General features: G+C 44.2%; 1 protein-coding gene and 1 long non-coding RNA gene across 4 annotated transcripts in view; one reads left to right on the top strand and one right to left on the bottom strand.

Moving 5' to 3' along the window:
• Positions 1–19,297, top strand: part of PTPRA (protein tyrosine phosphatase receptor type A) — a 134,729-nt gene that overhangs the window by 107,750 nt on the left and 7,682 nt on the right. For all 3 annotated transcript variants that reach the window (XM_012754914.2, XM_012754913.2, XM_020282016.2), the window contains 9 exons: positions 6,588–6,624; positions 10,794–10,891; positions 12,115–12,234; positions 13,011–13,177; positions 13,656–13,791; positions 14,477–14,626; positions 16,112–16,205; positions 16,529–16,605; positions 17,113–17,247. In XM_012754914.2, coding sequence (XP_012610368.1) covers positions 6,588–6,624; positions 10,794–10,891; positions 12,115–12,234; positions 13,011–13,177; positions 13,656–13,791; positions 14,477–14,626; positions 16,112–16,205; positions 16,529–16,605; positions 17,113–17,247 — 1,014 coding nt within the window. The remainder of the gene's footprint in view (positions 1–6,587; positions 6,625–10,793; positions 10,892–12,114; positions 12,235–13,010; positions 13,178–13,655; positions 13,792–14,476; positions 14,627–16,111; positions 16,206–16,528; positions 16,606–17,112; positions 17,248–19,297) is intronic.
• The window catches only part of LOC142876876 (uncharacterized), a 105,068-nt gene that overhangs the window by 80,656 nt on the left and 5,115 nt on the right, over positions 1–19,297 (bottom strand). The gene's annotated exons all lie outside the window — the stretch shown is intronic.

Below are 19,297 nucleotides of genomic sequence, written 5' to 3'. Positions count from 1 at the left end.
TTGCACAACGGTGTGAATGTACCTAATGCTATAGAACTGTATACTTAAAATTGGCTGGGCACAATGGCTCACACCTGTAATTCTAGCACTCTGTGAGGCTGAGGCAAAAGGATCACTTGAGGCCAGGAATTCAAGACCAGCCTGAGCAAGAGTGAGACCCTGTCTCTACTAAAAATAGAAAAATTAGTCGGGCGTCATGATGCATGTAGTCACAGCTACTCAGGAGGCTGAGGCAAGAGGATCATTTAAACCCAGGTGTTTGAGTCTTTAGTGAGCTATGGTGACACCACTGCACTCTAGCCCAAATGATAGAGAGAGACCTTGTCTCCAAAAAAAAGAAAAAAAATGTCTAAAATTGTAAATTTTATGTTATATTTTACTATACACACACACACTCCCCCCCCCCAAAAAAAAAAACACTTATGGAGAGGTTAGTCTGAATGTAAGATGGGGCATTTTTTCCTGAGATTAATGGTAAAGGAGGGGATAGAAGAGATAGAGATGATTTGTAGGTGTTGGTAAAGCAAGTTGAAAAAACTGTTTTCTCCATGAAGTAAAGTCATGGTTATCTGCTGAAAGGAGGAGGTGAGACTGATGTGAGCATAGTGAAACTTTGTAACAGCTTCTGAGATCCCTGACAAAGGATATTGAAGAGGAAAGAACAGGGCATGTCTAGCTGCACAGAGGGCCTGTCTACCTACCACGGGAAGTCATTGGTGGATGAGGCCTTAGTTGTGTGATTTTCTCCAGCTGTACCCTGGAATTGGTGATAAATGCAGGGAGCATGTGATACTCAGACAAAAGAGCTGGGAAGATCAATTATGCTTCCAGTAGTCAGCCAAGGTCTTCAGGTTCAGTAGAAAAAAGAAATGTTAAGAATGAACCATAGGCCGGGCGCGGTGGCTCACGCCTGTAATCCTAGCACTCTGGGAGGCTTAGGTGGGTGGATTGCTCGAGGTCAGGAGTTCGAAACCAGCCTGAGTAAGAGCGAAACCCTGTCTCTACTATAAATAGAAAGAAATTAATTGACCAACTAAAATATATATATACAAAAAATTACCCAGGCATGGTGGTGCATGCCTGTAGTCCCAGCTACTTGGGAGGCTGAGGCAGAAGGATTGCTTGAGCTCAGGAGTTTGAGGTTGCTGTGAGCTAGGTTGATGCCACGGCACTCACTCTAGCCTGGGCAACAAAGCGAGACTCTGTCTCAAAAATAAAAAATAAAAAAAAGAATGAACCAATATACTAGGAAAAGGTGATGGGATCAAGGAATTGGAGCTATTGAGAAGGTTGAAAGAGCAACGCACAAAAAGGTGAAAAATAGAAGAATGGGAGGTTGTGGCCAAACAATAGGCTATTAGATGGACTTCAGAAATGCCTCATGTCCAGACATTCACACTAGAGTAGATTTGTTGAAATTCTTGTATATATATTTAACAGTGACAGTCACATGTTTGTAGTTGGAAGAAAAAGGACCCTGATTAGATAAATAATTGCTGCAGTAGGTGAGGAAAATGGAGAGAGGCTAGTAATCAGCTGGAATTCCTAGGACTTACGTCAGAGGTCATGATGAAAATGTTGGGTGAAACAGGTTGACTTTAATATTATGGAAAAGAATGTAGTAATATCAGGTAGAATGTAGTTACAGGTAAAAAAAAAAATACTCAACTAAAAGTTTTCTAGATTATAACATTTTTCTCATATAATATGGATGCAGCTGTAGACCAGTTTATGGTTGCCTAATTCCATGGCTCAGTGACATCCTTAAGAACCCAGGTGCTTCCATCTTTCTATTCAGATGTCCTCAGCCTGTCAGCAATGTCTCATGGTCACAGGATGGCTGCAGCAGTCCTAAGCATTCCTTGTAAACACAGCACATTTCTGTTTATGCTTTTGTCTTTATTAGGAAGCAAGACCTTTCACAGAAGCCTCTCCAGCATACTGTCCCTCAGGGCCAACAGGCTAGGACTGGATCACATGCTCATGTCCGCTCTCCAGCCTCTGGCAAGGGCATTGAAAATTATTATCATGATTTATCCATCTGAAGCTGGGGAATGGTCACCTTCTAAGCCAATGGCAGATTAATGTCCAAACAAAATTAGGTTCTAAGGGCAAGGAAGAAAGGGGAAGAATGACTTTTGAGTTAGTAACCAGCAGCATCTGTCACTATAACCAATTTAGCCCTCTCCTACGTTGTTTTATTTTGTTTTGTTTTGTTTTGTTTTGTTGAGACAGGGTCTTGCTTTGTTGCCTTGGATAGAGTGCAGTGGCATCATCATAGCTTACTGCAGCCTTGAACTCCTGGACTCAAGCAATCCTTCTGCCTCAGCTTCCCGAGTAGCCGAGACTGCAGGCGTGTGTTACTGCGCCTGGCAAATTTTTCTAGTTTTTGTAGAATCATGGTCTCGATATGTTGTTCAGACTAGTCTCGAACTCTTGGCCTCGAATGCTTCTCCTGCCTTAGCCTCCCAAAGTGGTAGGATTATAGGCGCAAGCCACTGCGCCCAGCCCCCTTCCCACATTGAAGATGAAAACAGTCAAAAATTAGTTGGATGTTAAGGCTGGTAAGCAGGTACGAAAGGGGTCTATTTGTGGTAATACCACAATAGAAAAAAAAAACAGGCCTTCTCCCTTGACCATGCTTAGTTGGAGCTCACAGTAGGGCATCTTATAATGCTTTGATAGTTATTAGAGAGTTATTAATAACTGGAATGAGAGTTGAGGTAAGAAGAGTTAAATTGAGAGCCTTATGAACTCAATGAGTGTAGAAAAGCAGGAAAAAAACTATGGTTAACTATGAGTTAGGAGGCAGGGATTAAAGAAGACTTAGACTTCACATTTTGTTAAACTCAGCCAACACTTTTTAAGTACCTGCTGTGTGCCCCACACTGTGCGTAGGCTTAAAGGTTACAAAGATAAGATGTGGTCCCTGGTATAACACCCAGATAGGTAGATCATTTCTTGTAATGTGCTACATGTGCAAAGGAGGTGGCCAGCTTCTGTGGAGTTCAGAGAAAAAACATTCATCCCAACCTGGTAATCTAGTAGAGCTCAGTATTGAAGGGTGAATCAGAGTTCAGGACAAGAAAGATGGGCAGAAACTTCAAAGCAAAGGAGAATCATAAGAAAAATCACAGACTAGAAACATCAGTCTTAGGTTATAAGGTGGGAGATGAGACTTGATCTTGGAAGGCATTGAATGTCATGTGTGTCCATCGGGGTTCTTGGTTGCAGACCAGAGTCTACTTTTTTCTACTCTTTTAAGCAGAAAGGGATTTATTATAAGATGCTGGGTAGCCTACAAAGCCTGTGGAAGGGGCAGTGAACCAAGCGTAGGTGCTGCTTAGCAGGGAACAGAGCAGCTATAGATGTATGCAACTACATTATATGACTGTCACAGTGAAACCTAACAGGTGCTACAAAAGAACTGGATACTTCTGCTACCATGCTTGCCCAAAGACTAGGTTTCTAGCACAGTTGCCATCTCACATTGCTCACTTCTGTCCCAAGTCTTGTGTGGGAGCATGTGATAGGAAGAAGCTAGATCTTGTGAAGAACTGAGCTGCAAAGGAGTCTAGGAAATTTAGCTTTTAGTTTCCCAGCCTCTATAAGTAAGAAAGTAAAACTTAGAAGGGGGTGGGAGTGAGTCCTGAGTGAGCCACCTTATAGTGTCTGACAGCTTTCATTTCAGCTAAGGGGCTTTGATTAATTCTCTAGGGGTACCATCAAAAAGTGTTAAAGATGAGGAGTATTATGGCCACATTTGCGTATTGATCACTCAGGTCATTGTGTGCAACATGTATTTAGGAGGGCCAATTAGGGGCTATTACAATAGCAGGTCACAGACGATGAAGGCCTGTTGAAGAGGATGTAACAAAGTAAAAACCACTTTGGAGGTAGAATTTAGCAGGAATTCATAATTGATTGTATATGCAAGAGAGTATAGGGTGATATCCACATGGTTGTATCCAGCATACAGCTGGTCATATTGATCTGGAGCTCAGAGGAGATATGCCAAAGCCATGGCATATAGAGAAGTCATTAGAGAAGAGTATATAGGAGTCATTAGAGAAGAGTAGGCCAAGAGCAGGGTCCTGGGACCCACAGCCACTGGTAGGCACACTGAACAGGAAGTACCCATGGGTGTGACAGAAGGAGACTGAGAGGAGAGCATGTGAAAAAGCAGAGAGTAGTGTGGAGGAAGGGTTTGGTGACCAACAAGGCTAAGTGCATGTTGAAGATCCAGTGGGAAGGAGGGAACAGGTGTTCTTTGGACTTGGTGTGTAGGGTAAACAGTGTCCTTTGCTGAAGCAAATTCAGAGACCATTTGTTGAGCCTCTTGTGACCTGCTGGTTACACTTATCCTTTTTTCCCCTAACTTTATTGAGGTATAATTTATATAACATAAAATTCACTCATTTTAAATGTAGCATTCAACAATTTATAGTAAATATACGGAGTTATGCAGCCATCACCATAATTGTTTTAGAACATTTTCTAACAACCTTACTGAGATAAAATTCACATACCATACATTTCTCCCAAAGTTTACAGTTCAGTGGTTTTTAGTATATTTATAGGTATATGCAACCATAACCAGTCAATTTTAGAACATTTCGTCCCTTCAAAAAAGGAACCTTGTACTCTTGAGCTATTGTTTCTTTAGTTTTAGAGCACGTTGCTTACCCCAACAAGAACCTTTATGTCTCTATACAGTTTATTCCCATTCCTACCTCTAGCAACCACTTACCAAGCCCTTTTTATATAGAGAATGAAGATCACACATAGATCTTGAAGGGAATTGGTAACAGGCACCATGGAGCGGTGGTGACAAGCAGAGGGAAATGGAGTCAGTAGTTTGAAAAATACAAATGTTAGCTAACCTACTGGTCACAGGAGACAGAACAGAGGCAGTGGCACAGATGGCAGGTGGGCTTGCAGGCTAAAGTCTTAGGAAGAACAACTTTCCTCAATTCATTGTTAGATAACTCGGAGCATATAGAGTCTTTTTTAAAAAAAATAAAGATGGGGTCTCACTCTTGCTCAGGCTGGTCTCAAACTCCTAAGTTCAAGTGATCCTATGGCCTCAGCCTCCCAGAGTGCTAGGATTACAGGTGTGAGCCACCACACTCGGCCTGGGGTTTTCAGAAGTATTTCTTTTTACTGGTAGGAATGTAGCTACTGCCTACAGCCAGCTGGGATTCAGCTTTCAGAATCCAGAGACATCTTAGGAGCCAGGGAACCACATTTCATCTTTCCCTGGAACATAACACAAGGAAGACACTGTATTGGTTAAGCAGTGCTGCCACATTACTATATAGGCGTGCTTTTCATGAGGGCATATGGCCCACTCCTGGTAAAGATGGAGCAGGAAGCACTTTGAGGCTGGGTCTTCCAAGAGCTTCCAACAGCTTTCAGGCTGTTCAGGCCCCACATGCTTTGAGGAGAATTTAGCAATGACTTTTCATGGAGCAAGAATATGATGTACTTAACATACTCTTAAGAGCTTCTCAGTATTAATTACAAGTTTAGTCTATAAGCAGAATTCAGCATCCTGAATTAAAGCTGTCTCAGTTTCCATCCTCTAATGACTTAAAAACATTTGCTAAAACTTAAATTCCTCTTTTCACTAAAAATTTTAACAAGTTTTCTGTTGCTGACTCTGAACAGGTCCATCTCTGAGGCCTAAAGCTTTCTCCTTCTATTATATGTTGGGAAGCCACTCTTCCCTGCCCTTGTTTGAACTAAAATAAGACATTGCTTCTCAGATTTAGGCTCTTTCCTTTATTTGGTCACTGACTTGCAGCTCTGTATGTCACATTGTCATCTTGGTGTGATGTGACGTCCCATAGATGAAGCTGCCTCTCACATTGCCCATCTCATTGGGGCAGAGAGTGATACACAATCCTTAAATGATTTTCACTTACCAAGGACTTCTCAAGTGAACATTACATTTAAACAGTGAGGATGAAAAGACAGATAACTAGAATGGTAAAGACTGAGAAAGAAAGTTACTGCCAGATGTTAGTTTTTCAGAGGCTCTTTATCTGTTGAGTGGCACCCCCAGCTCTTCTGCTTCTTGTCTCCCACTGCCTCTGAAGAAGCCTCTTGTCAAACACTGGGAGCTATTCCACCATACCCACAGGCTATTCCCAGAAAGTGTTTGCACCTGGGTAAAGCATCCTCAAGAAAATAACCTTTTGTCCTTCCGAGAGAGGGTCAAGCTTCATCCCTGGAATCACCACATATACCCCTGCCTGGAGGGTTCTTACGTACTGAAACTTACGTTGTTAGCTGCTGATACAGCATCAGAAACATGGTCTAGTCTAGGAGTTGGTATTTGGATATTCTTGTATCAGTATTTACTAATAATTCACTTTGAGAAGATGACCTAGGCCATTTGAGTTTTGTAGTCTTCAATCCCTAGCTCCAAAGCTAATCCCTTGGGAATTTCTAGCCTAGAAATCTTTGTTAAGTGCCTGCACTTTTTCACAAGGGAGGCTTTGTTAACTGGTTGGGAGTCAGACTGGAGAATTTCATTCATATCCATTTTTGATTTTCACTTTCTTTTTCTCCCCTCACCCCAGGGCTACCAAGAAAAGAACAAATTCATTGCTGCACAAGGTAAAGTAATGACAACTTTTTACTTTAGGTTTAACCATGAGCCCATAGTGGGTTTGGGTTTTTCTTCCAAATCTAAATGGATTAATCAGAATGCATTAACTTTTCTATAATTTTTACCACCTGAAAAAAATATAAATCCACCTTATAGGTTTATAACTAAGAGCTTTCATTTTAGTGACCTAGTATCCAGGGGTCCTTTAAAAGAAATTCTTTTGTATATGTGTATTAAAACACACACCACCACCACCACCACCCGTCTTATTGGGGCCAATTAACCTTAGGTGCTAGCCTGGCTGCTCAAAGTTTAAATTTAGAATTAGTCTCCAAAGAGGATTAGCAACCCCACAAGGTCCAGACTGATTCTTCTCCCCCAACTCAGGGGCTTAGTGCCCCCATTATTTGCAGGTGGATGGTGTAGGAACCTTAAAGTGGGGGCAGTGCCATGGTCTTTTACGTGCTCTACATACATTTCCATAGCCTGCTGTTCTAACAAGAAGTGTATTCACTCTTGGGATCCTAGCAAAAATACTTTGATGTCTGCAGCATTAAAAAGTAATTGACGGCCAGGCAAGGTGGCTCACGCCCGTAATCCTAGCACGCTGGGAGGCCAAGGCCGGTGGATCGCTCAAGGTCAGGAATTCAAGACCAGCCTGAGCAGGAGCGAGACCCTGTCTCTACTAAAAATAGAAAGAAATTAATTGGCCAACTAAAAATATATAGAAAAAATTAGCCGGGCATGGTGATGCATGCCTGTAGTCCCAGCTACTCGGGAGGCTGAGGCAGTAGGATTGCTTGAGCCCTGGAGTTTGAGGTTGCTGTGAGCTAGGCTGACACCACAGCACTCTAGCCCGGGCAGAGTGAGACTCTGTCTCAAAAAAAAAAAAAAAAGTAATTGATGTTATTGTTGTCCACCAAAGCTGATTTATTCAGTCACTCAACAAACATTTATTGACCATCTATTATGCACCTGGCACTGGCCTAAATAATGGGGATATGGAGAGGAATAAAACAAGATATGGCCCCTGCCTTCTTGGAGCCTTTAGTTGGTAGAGGAGAGTGTATAGCAAATAAGTATATTATTTGTTAAGTGAGTATGCAGTTCATTATAATAGCACACGTAACTATTTAAAATTAAGTTTCTAATTAAAGTTAAATAAAATTTAAATTTCAGTTCCCTCATTGTACTAGTCATATTTTAACAGTCAATAGCTACATCTTGCTAGGGGCTACCATATTAGTATAGATATAAAATATTTCCATCATTACAGAAAATTCTGTTGAAAAGTACTGTGACAGAAAAAATAATGATATAAGCTAAATTAGAGATAGAGGTAAATTAAGGTGGTTGGGGAAAGCCTCATATCCTCCTTGCCCTTGCAGTCTCCCACCAGGGCCTGGCCATTGCCTAACTAGGCCCTAGCCTTCCCTCTGCAGCCACCTGTCAATTTAAGCCACCTTCCAAGGCCCAGCTCAGATGCTGCCTATTCAGTGATGATTTTACCATGGTCAACCACATGCAGTTTCTTCCTTTGTTTGCTATGTTGTTGGTGCTAAATATTCATTGAATAAGGTCACCTGTGACTTCCTGATGGCCCTTTTCTCTGACTCCCATCCTCTTGTACCTCTCCTTTGTTATATGCTGACATTGAGTTCTCTTGATTTTTCTCACTTTCTAAATGTTCCTCTTCTGGCTTTTGTTCACAACTCTTTCTGCCCTTTAAGCATAGTTTAATTTCTCCCCAAATTTGTGGATGACCACTTCCTTGGAACTCTGTCTCCATCTTTCATTGCTCCGTTTTCTCTTGGTTCTCCTGCCTCTCCATCTGTATTCCTTATTCTCCTTCCCTGGCTTTTTATTCTATTTGAACTGGAATCATGCTAAGGATCCCCAGCATTCTTTGGCCCCTTTTTCTCCTTCTCTTCTGTATTCTCTTTGCAAGACCACATCTATACCCACCTCTGTTTGGCTGGCTGCTGCCCTTTGAGCTCCTGAGCCATGTTTTCAGAGGAGTTTTGCACCCCTCCACCTGCACATCCCAAGACTCTTCAGATTCAACATCAGAAATTAAAATATGACTCTTACTCAACTTCAAAATTGCTTTTCCTCCTCTATTCTCTGGCTGTCATGATGACTGTAATGTAAGCCACCTAAATCAGCTAGCCAAATTCTAGCTTGTCCAGATCTCTTACCTGTCTCCTGCTCTAGAAATGATTAGTCCTCTTGTTCTGTCTTTTCTGACATACGGCTTTACCCCATCTTTCCTCCCATCTGTGTTGCAGTAGCCTGTTGACTGATTCCTCTGCCTTAGCCTGGCCCTTTAGGTTCTGGTATCTCACCAACCTTTCTAGCCCCATCTCCTGCTACTCCCTGTAGCCTGCACGAAGGCCTCGATGAACTCCTTGCAGTCCCTGGGCCTCTGGTACTCTTTTTATAAGCTGCTAGCCCCTTGCCCCTCTGCCTGGAGTGCCCCTTCTCCCTGTGCCCCCTTTCTAAACTCCCAGCCACCTGATCTACCCTAAGAAAGGGTTCAGATGTCACCTCCCCTTGGAGATTGCCCTGACCTTGTGCGGCAGTGAAGCACTCCCCCTTTTGTACATCTTTCTGGCATGTATCCAACTGCTATTATTGTTTGTTTTTCTTTTTAATATTATTATATTTTTATTTTTACCAAAGGGAATACAAAGTTTAAGAAAATCAGAAGAGACTACAAAACTTAAATTACAAAGTTCTCCTCCTTTTCCTTTTCACTTTTTTATTTATTTTTTTTATTTTTTATTTTTTTAGAGACAGAGTCTCACTTTGTTGCCCAGGCTAGAGAGTGAGTGCCAGGGCATCAGCCTAGCTCACAGCAACCTCAATCTCCTGGGCTCAAGCGATCCTACTGCCTCAGCCTCCCAAGTAGCTGGGACTACAGGCATGCGCCACCATGCCCGGCTAATTTTTTGTATGTATATTTTTAGTTGGTCAATTAATTTCTTTCTATTTTTAGTAGAGACGAGGTCTCACTCAGGCTGGTTTTGAACTCCTGACCTCGAGCAATCCACCCGCCTCAGCCTCCCAGAGTGCTAGGATTACAGGAGTGAGCCACCGCACCCAGCCCCTTTTCACTTTTTTAGACTAATGGCCCTAAGGCAACCATTTTTATCCATTGACTTCTTATGGTAGATGACAGCCATCTAATCCCCTTACAAGGAACCTCCCCTCAATCAGACAGACATCCACACATATGTCCTCTTCCCCATTCTCCTAGTAGAGTCAAATCACAATTTTGGATTAAGGTAATATTTGTTATTTATATTATTGTGAGTATACAAATATTATTCACAGTTGAAACACATAGTATTATGACTTTTTTTTGTAGTTTTCCTCCCCCTCTTTTCCAAGAGTTAATGTTTGCCCTTTTTCCTAATTATTTAGTTTTTATATACCTACTACTGATTTTTTCCCCTAAACTCTTTGCTAATAGTATATATCTTCTCTCAGTACTCTCAGATACATGAGGTTTAATTCTTACAAGTTTCATTTTTTATCTTGGGATCCTTCTAGAACCTTCTCTTTTCAGTTCTGTTGTGGATTGATTGACCTCTAGCCTCTGGCAGAGTTATCCTAAAACTTTCCTTCACCAATACCCTGGGAATTCTACTAGTCTCTCTGCTCTTAGATCTTATTTCTTTCCCTTGCTTTGTTTACTTTCTCATTTTTGTTTAGAATTTTCTAGTGGCTTTCTGAAAAGGGCTGTGTGGGAGATAAATTTTGACTTCCAGCCTGAGCAAGTCATCCAACCTTTCTGGGGCTGATGACAACCCACACAGAGCATGATAGGAAGCAGTAGATACCATATGGAACGCTTAGCTCATTGTCAGGCCCATATGTAGGTATTCAGTGACCAGTCATGATTTTTGTTGTCACCTATATCTTCGGGAGATGTTGTTCGTGTTCTGTTTATATTTTGACAACCTCCCCTACCGTCACCCAATCCTGGTGAAGTTCCTAGCAAGTACATGGTGGAAATATGGGAAATGTCCACTTAGGTGGATGGATGGGATGGATATTTAGTTCAGGACACATAGGCACAGGCTGCCAAAAGTCAGGAATGAATGTTCCCAATTTCCCAGCATTTTTCTTCCCCCTGGTGTGTAATTGCTTCATCTTTGCTATTGACTTTTAGGACCAAAAGAAGAAACAGTGAATGATTTCTGGAGGATGATCTGGGAACAAAACACAGCTACCATTGTCATGGTGACCAACCTGAAGGAGAGAAAGGAAGTAAGTGGAGAAATTAGTAGGAGGATGCCTGGTACCGGTGTGACCAGCAAAGGAACTGCTTGGCTGGAGCTCTGAGCTTGAGCCTGGCTGTCTACCTTTGGTGGTTGCTCTGCCAGTGGTTCATCCAGACAGACAGAGGGTGATTTATCTACCAGGCTTCTCTCTGAAGGAAGGCTTCCCTGGAAGCCTCAAATGAACTGAACCTAGGGTGCACCTGGAGCACGTTCCCTGTTTTTGGTAGTCAAATAAGTCGGGTTGTTTCAGGTTCCAAAACAACCTGAAATAAAGACTTGTGCCATTAGCTAAAGAAAAGCTACAGAGAGGTTTTCCCCCCTGCTTTCTCTACTCTTCATTCCCCTGGTTTCCTGTCCTACCTCCTAAGCCTTGGTTTATCCTAGAATCAGCAGAGGAAGCTATATAAACTGAGACCCCTACAGGAGTACAAGGGAATGGGAGGCCTTGGCCTGATCCTGCAGGCAGCCTTCTGGCTGGTCCTTTTCCTTTTGAGATTACCAAGTCTATGCCTGGCCTAACCAGCCCCATCACTGGGCCACAGCCAGTGTCAATCCTGGGTCCTGGATATAGTCCCAGAGAAGAATCCCCATTCATGACAGTTTTTCTTGAGGATGGCCCTTGAGTCACCTAGATCACCATCTTGGTATATTGGGTGTATTGATCGCAGCTCCACATGCCTAGGAAGGATAAGGCTTGGGCTGGGCTTTAGGTTAGTTTCCTCCATCCAGACCTCTGGCAGTTGGAAGCTATCCAAGGTCCAGGCAAGAGAGAAGGCCTCAGGCCCCACATTGGCAGATTTACAGACTGTATCAGTCCACTTTGGTGGCCCCCTCATAGCAGACTGCTGGTTTAAGGAGTTCAGACAGACTTGTCCCTAGAGCATGACCTTGGATATCATGGAAGTGCAGATTTTATAGGTAAAATGGCTTCAGATTCACCTTGAACCAAAGAAGAGCGAGTGGGGATAGGAAAGGTTGAGAAGTGTGGAGCTGGGGCCCTGTGTAAGTTAGGAGATTTTGCTAAATAGGATGAAAGCTGAGGAACTTGAGAAAAGGACAATTAGAATAAATAAGTCTATAACTGACTGAGATAAAAGAAGAGGCCATTTAGTCTGGGGGCTTTAATCTGGGCTTTATAGTCTCTTCCTTTTAGGTACCACCAGGGGTGGGAGGTCTGAGGTCAGGGAATGCATGTCTGTTTCTTTCCAGTGTAAGTGCGCCCAGTACTGGCCAGACCAAGGCTGCTGGACTTATGGCAATATCCGTGTTTCTGTAGAGGATGTGACTGTCCTGGTGGACTACACAGTACGGAAGTTCTGTATCCAGCAGGTACTGTCTCCTACCTCCTTTTCAGTTCTTACGTAGGATTTGCTGACCACTAAGACAGAGAGAACAGGCTGAGTTATCCCCTCTCTTACTCAAGGTGGTCAGGAATTACTGAATGTGCAGTATGTTTGGATTCTGAAACCAGAGATCTATGTTCCAGGAAACTTCTCTATCAAAGCTAAGGGAGCAGCATTTTCATGAGTAGCAAAAAAAAAATACCATTTGAGATAGAGTATGATCATCTTAGATATGACCAAGTACTATGGAAAGGGAGCATCAGGAGGTGGAATAGTCTCCTAGGTGCTTCCTGCCCTCCTTTTCTACTCCACCTGCCCCTCTACTCACCTGCCCTCCTTTTCTACTCCAAAGGCTCCAGACATCAAGGATGTGGTGAGCCTGCTCCGGGCCCTCCAGAGCAACCCTGGAAGCCTGAGCAAAGGTCACCTTCAGCTGTGGGGCAGCATGGTGCTGTGAAAGGGACTTACTAAGACTCAGGAGCCCTGCATTTTAGCTGTGACCCTGCCATTTACTAGTTCTGAGACCTCGACCAGGTCATTTAAGTTCTCTTGAGTTTCACTTTCCACATTTGCAGGCCAAGAATAATAGTAATAGCCCTGCCTAATGCATGGGGTTACTGGGAAGATTCTCTGGCCATGGTTAACACTTCCCTGGGTACACTCTCACTTCCCCATTGTCACTAGCAGCCACACTGTTACCTCCCTGCCCTGGTGCTACCTACCCCTGGATATCAGGGCAACACACAGGATCTCACTCCACAGGTGGGCGACATGACGAACAGAAAGCCACAGCGCCTCATCACTCAGTTCCACTTTACCAGCTGGCCAGACTTTGGGGTGCCTTTCACCCCCATCGGTATGCTCAAGTTCCTCAAGAAGGTGAAGGCCTGTAACCCTCAGTATGCAGGGGCCATCGTGGTCCACTGCAGGTCAGTGTGGCTTGACCCCTTGGCTCCCCACATTCTGCCTCCATAGCGAAAATAAAGGAACAGCACAGGGGGCCCTGGCTGAGGGATCTGGCACAGAGCAGACGAGCTGTTGGGGCCCAAGGGCAGCAGTCAGACTCCTCAAGTTCTAGTGCTGGGTGGAAAATATGACTTGAGGAAAGAAGGAAGGGCAGTCCTCCAAGACTGTGAGAGGAGAGACCCTGCTATGAAGCCAACAGTCTGGGTCAAGTGCTGGCCATGTATGCCTGCAGACCCTTCTGAGTATCCAGTTGTCCAGTTCTAATAGCTGGAGGTTAGGAGTTCACAGTGATGTTCTTGGCTCCACGAGAGCCCCAGCTCCGCCCCATTCAGAATTAGAATTTAGAGCCTAGGAAAAGTGCTCCCGCCTATGCTGCCCTGCCCCATCTGCCCCACAAGGCATGCTGGCTATCCTGGTAACACCCCTGCTCTCTGGCTGCAGTGCGGGTGTAGGACGTACAGGTACCTTTGTCGTCATTGATGCCATGCTGGACATGATGCATATGGAGCGGAAGGTGGACGTATATGGCTTTGTAAGCCGGATCCGGGCACAGCGCTGTCAGATGGTGCAAACAGACGTGAGTGATCTGTGGGTCAGGCGAGGGCGGGGGAATTCCAGGACCAAAACATCTGTCTGCATAGAGGATTCACTCAGTCTCCTGGGTTGTTGTAAATGATCACCATGTTGTGTGATGAAGGGCCCTTATAAATCATATAGTTAAAGAAACAGCACAGAGGAGGTTGTGGCTTTGTGCTTGGGAGAGTCAGGAAGGCAGAGTTCATGTTCACTGGACTTTAAGGGAACAGGCAACTGAGAGAGCCAGTGCCCACAAAATCATGACACAGCTCAGCCACAACTGGGAGCAGCAGCAAGATGGGCTCCGTGGTGAGGGCACAGCACCAGGAGGGAGGCTGGTGGGAGGCTGGGACCAGATTATGACAGGTTTTGTGCATCTCCAGTTTCTGAAGGCCCTTCAGACTGTTGAGTCTGCACTCTCAAAATAAGCAGTTGAGTTTGTCCTTCTCTGCAAGTTTCCAGCATCCCCAGAGTAGACTGGGAACCTCCCTCCCAAGCTAAGCACCCCCAAGAGGTACTCATGCATTTCATGTCCTGCTTCATTGAATTGGGGCAGTAAGAGGGAATCATTTTATCCCAGCTAGGATCAAAGGAGAAGTGGACTAGAGAGAAGTAGGGGTAAAAGGTGACCTGGCACAAGGACCATGCTGTGTGTGACTGAGAGCTGGGGCTCATCCTTGTTTCAGATGCAGTATGTCTTCATATACCAAGCCCTTCTGGAGCATTATCTCTATGGGGATACAGAACTGGAAGTGACCTCTCTAGAAACCCACCTGCAGAAAATTTACAACAAAATCCCAGGGACCAGCAATAATGGATTAGAGGAGGAGTTTAAGGTGAGTTGGAGCTGAGCAACCTTCAATTGAAGATCTGTGTGATATAGGCAATATGGGATGTTTGACTTCTTGTGCATTTACCAGCAGGTGATAAATTCCCTTGTGAGGCATACCATTGGTTAAGGAGCTGGCCCTCTCCTCATACACATCATTCTCAACCCATCCTGCATGTTGGAATCACTTGAGTTGTGTTAAGGGAGAAAAAAGAAACAGGCAATGATATTTTTTAGGCGACCCCCCTAGTCCCCCCAGGTGATCATAATGTACAGCAAGAGCAAAGTTTTTGTGTTGTAAGAGTCAGATAATAAATATTTTAGGCTTGGCAGGCCATATGGTCTCTGTCCCAACTACTTAATGCTGCCTTTGTAGTACAGAAGCAACCATAGACAAATGAGCGTGGCTGTTTCAGTAAAACTTTATTTATAGGCAGCAGACTGGATTTGGCCTGTGTACCTTTGTTTGCTGACTACTGCTATGTGCCATTAGACAATGGCTCTCAACACACCTAAGGCATAAGTCATGCTCTCATCAATAAAAGTGCTCCCAGAAGCAAGAAATTCTGGGTGGCGGTGGGAAGGACCGCTTTCCTTAGAGCAGTCCTTGTCACACTATAGCATGTACACAGATTTCCTTGGGATCCTGTCAAAATGTAGGTTCTGATTGAGCAGGTCTGAGTTAGGGTCTGCATTTCTAACAAGATGAGGCCAGCGCTGATGTGTGGGCTACACTTAGAGAAGCACAGATCAAGAAGGAACCTCAGAATCAGGGGAAGGGAGCATGTACATCTGAGTAAATTCCTTTGAAGAGTCTAATACTGCCTCTGGGGCTGTCAGACAGCAGTGTAGGCACACTCCCTCCTATGGTACTGAGATCCTTGCTCTAGGATCACAAAGTTCCGGGCCAGGGGAATCCCAGAAGGGTCCATAGGAGCCTAGAAGGAAGTATTTCCCAAACACCTGTCTTCTTGGCTTGTTCACTAAGCATAAAGATAGAAGAAACAGGCCGGGCGCCGTGGCTCACGCCTGTCATCCTAGCACTCTAGGAGGCTGAGGCGGGCGGATTGCTCGAGGTCAGGAGTTCGAAACCAGCCTGAGCAAGAGCAAGACCCTGTCTCTACTATAAATAGAAAGAAATTAATTGGCCAACTAATATATATAGAAAAAATTAGCCGGGCATGGTGGTGCATGCCTGTAGTCTCAGCTACTCGGATGGCTGAGGCAGGAGGATTACTTGAGCCCAGAAGTTTGAGGTTGCTGTGAGCTAGGCTGACGCCACAGCACTCACTGTAGCCTGGGCAACAAAGCGAGACTCTGTCTCAAAAAAAAAAAAAAAAAAAAAAATAGAAGAAACGATGTTCCAACAAGAATATGTGGAAGTGGAGGTCAGAGCCAGAGTGGCCTGAAGGTACAGGCCCAGTGACAAGCATAATCTTGTCATGTTCAGTTACTGGGATCAGTGACATTTTCCTTCCCTTTCCTAATTCAGAAATTAACATCAATCAAAATCCAGAATGACAAGATGCGGACTGGAAACCTTCCAGCCAACATGAAGAAGAACCGGGTTTTACAGATCATTCCATGTAAGAGCCTTCTCCCCACCCCAAAGCCTATTGCCCCTCCCTCCCATCCCTCAATTCCTTCCACCCCTTCCACTTCTCAGGTACTAGTTAATGATTGACTTGGAGACAAGAATCATGGCATTGGCCTCTTATTGCTCCCAGTTCTTTAGTGGCTTCTGGAAATAAAAGACCATAAAAGCCAAAGGCTTTCTCCCTCCTGGGCTAAGAACAAGCATGTCCTTACCCTGCTGGAATTGTATGTGCCCAGGGCCTGGGGTGGGAGCAATGGAAGGAGAGGGAGAGGACAAGTGATATTGATGAGCCACAAGCCACTGTCCTTGCAGATGAATTCAACAGAGTGATCATTCCAGTTAAACGGGGAGAGGAGAACACAGACTATGTGAATGCATCCTTCATTGATGTAAGTGGTGGGTTTGTCCCCTGAGCTCCCAACACCCCATGGAAATTCGGCCCTGGGGCTTTCAGTGCCTCCCTCACATACTTGCTTGAGAGGATCCTCTTTGAGACAGTCAACAATTACTAACTGATATCTACCTGCCCACCCTGCACAGTAGGTCTGTCCAGCCCCAAAGAGCAGAAGATGGGGGGGAAACAAAGAGCATGCACCAGTCTGATTCCTGGAAGAAAAAGTTCCCAGCACAGACCACAGCCAAGAGGCTGAAAAACTGAGTTCTGATCTTTCCTATTCCTGCTCTCTTCATCCTAGCTCCATTCTCCTTCCCTATCCCTGACAGAAGTGGAGCAGCTTGTTAGACAGGGGGAGCTCTGCCTGAGATGGGTTCTCATCCAAGTGGCTCCCATTCCTTCCTAGTGGCCTGTCTCACTGATTCTGAGACAAGCCTATCTTCTCCACTAACCCATTCCTGATTAAAACATCTCACCCCTATAATTGATATGGCCTGTATAGGGCTACCGGCAGAAGGACTCCTACATCGCCAGCCAGGGCCCTCTTCTCCACACAATTGAAGACTTCTGGCGAATGATCTGGGAGTGGAAATCCTGCTCCATAGTGATGCTAACAGAACTGGAGGAGAGAGGCCAGGTGAGCTCAAAAGGGTCCTGGGCTATGGGAGACAGAGACAGAATGAAAAGGAGGAAGGTGTAAATGAGGAGGTGGTGGGAACTAGAAGGTATGTTTGGACCTTTTCTTTGACTTACACTATCCAAAGAGCCATTTCCAGGCATTATTGCCCAGCCAGTTGGTGTTTGAGCAGTCATTAGCTTCTCCCAGGAATGGAAAAGCAATACAGTCTGAGCCTCCATTTGATTCCTAGATAGTTCACAGCCTTTCACTTTTCTCCTGAATACAGTCCCCCCTAGACTAGCTTTTGTACATGCCCTCTCCCCTCCACCTCCCCAGGCAGGGCAGCACTAGCAGGATAAGGGTTACAGAGCCAGACCAAGGCTCTGAGGTGTAGTCCTAGTGAGTGTATGTGAGGAGGGTTGCATCTTTGCTAACTACACAAAAGAAAGCAATAGAATTTAAGAAAAAAAAATTACAATTTAATATTCAATAACAAGGAAATATCTTAAGAAAAAGGCCCACAAGTCCAATTTTAAACAGTTGCATTATCTGGGAACTCTGATTAAAAAGGGACCTTAGAGGCCCCCCTAGGTCAGCTCCCACCTAGTATAGGAAGCCTCTTAACATTGTTCCTGAATCAGAATCTTGCAGCCTCTACCAAGGACATTCAATCTCTGGGATATCTCCCTTACCCCCATATTACTGGGTAGCCCAGTCTGTGTTGTGACATTCTGACAGTGCTTATTTTTTTTTTTTTAATTTTTTTTTTTTTTTATGACAGGGTCTCATTGTGTCACCCAGGCTGGAGTGCAGTGGTGCAATCATAGCTCACTGCCTCCAAGTGCTAGGCTCAAGGATCTGCCTAAGGCTCCTAAGTAGCTGGCATTACAGGTACATGCCACAATGCCTGACTAATTTTTGTAATTCTTTTTCTTTTTTTCTTTTTTTTTTTTTGAGACAGAGTCTCACTCTGTTGCCAGGCTAGAGTGCTGTGGCTAGCCTAGCTAATAGTAACCTCAAACTCCTGGGATCAAGCAGTCCTTCTGCCTCAGCCTCCCAAGTAGCTGGGACTACAGGCATGCGCCACCATGCCCGGCTAATTTTTTGTATGTATATTTTTAGTTGGCCAATTAATCTCTTTCTATTTATAGTAGAGATGGGGTCTTGCTCTCGCTCAGGCTGGTTTCAAACTCCTGACCTTGAGCGATCCGCCCGCTTAGGCCTCCCAGAGTGCTAGGATTACAGGCATGAGCCACCGCGCCTGGCCTGTAATTCTTTTATAGAGACAGGATCTTGCTGTGTTGCCCATGCTAGTCTCTAGCTACTGGCCTTAGGCAGTCCTCCTGCCTCATAGGCATGAGCCACCATGCCCAGCCCATTGCTTATTCTTTTAAAACTCTTTCTGTTGAGGTTTCACATTATAGTAAACAGGTGGTTCATTGTGCCTAGAGCATTACTTAACAGGGATCAGATTATCAAGAAAATGAGCCAGGAGAATCTAGCAAGGTCTAGTGAGAAAGTTCCTTCTAAGCCATAGTAAAGAGGTTTTTTTGACTTCATAAAGCAGTTAAAAAGCCCTTTACAATATGTGATTTGTGTGTTTTTAAAACTTCCTCTGGCTGCAGTGAGGAGGACATATTAGAAATGAGCAAGCCAGAAGCAGAGAGGAAGACTATGACAGCATTGCTGGTGGTGAGGGGCTGCCACCAAGAGAGTGAGAGTGTGAATTAAGCATGGCACCTACTCATGACTCATTGAATTTGTAGTTAATTAAAAATACAAAAAGTTAAATACAAAAGTTAATTAAAATACAAAATATGTTTTACATTAGTTATCCTAACTCATTAGTTCTCCATTCTGTACTTGTACAGTTTATTTATTTTAACTTTGATACAAGGCTTTACATATACTTGGTCACCCTGATATTTTGTCAAGACTTTTTTCAGTTTCAGTCATTTAATTCATTAGCTATTCTCCTAGACTTGTATCTTATACCTAATCGACAGACATACTTGAAGGCCTTTATCATTCACAGCAATACTGATGAGGTAGGAGGTTTGGTTAAAGT

Source organism: Microcebus murinus, chromosome 16 (genome assembly GCF_040939455.1).
Source record: "Microcebus murinus isolate Inina chromosome 16, M.murinus_Inina_mat1.0, whole genome shotgun sequence".
Classification (NCBI taxonomy): Eukaryota; Metazoa; Chordata; class Mammalia; order Primates; family Cheirogaleidae; genus Microcebus; species Microcebus murinus.
Note: the sequence above shows the minus strand (reverse complement) of the source record. Positions and strands in the feature narration are given on the sequence as shown.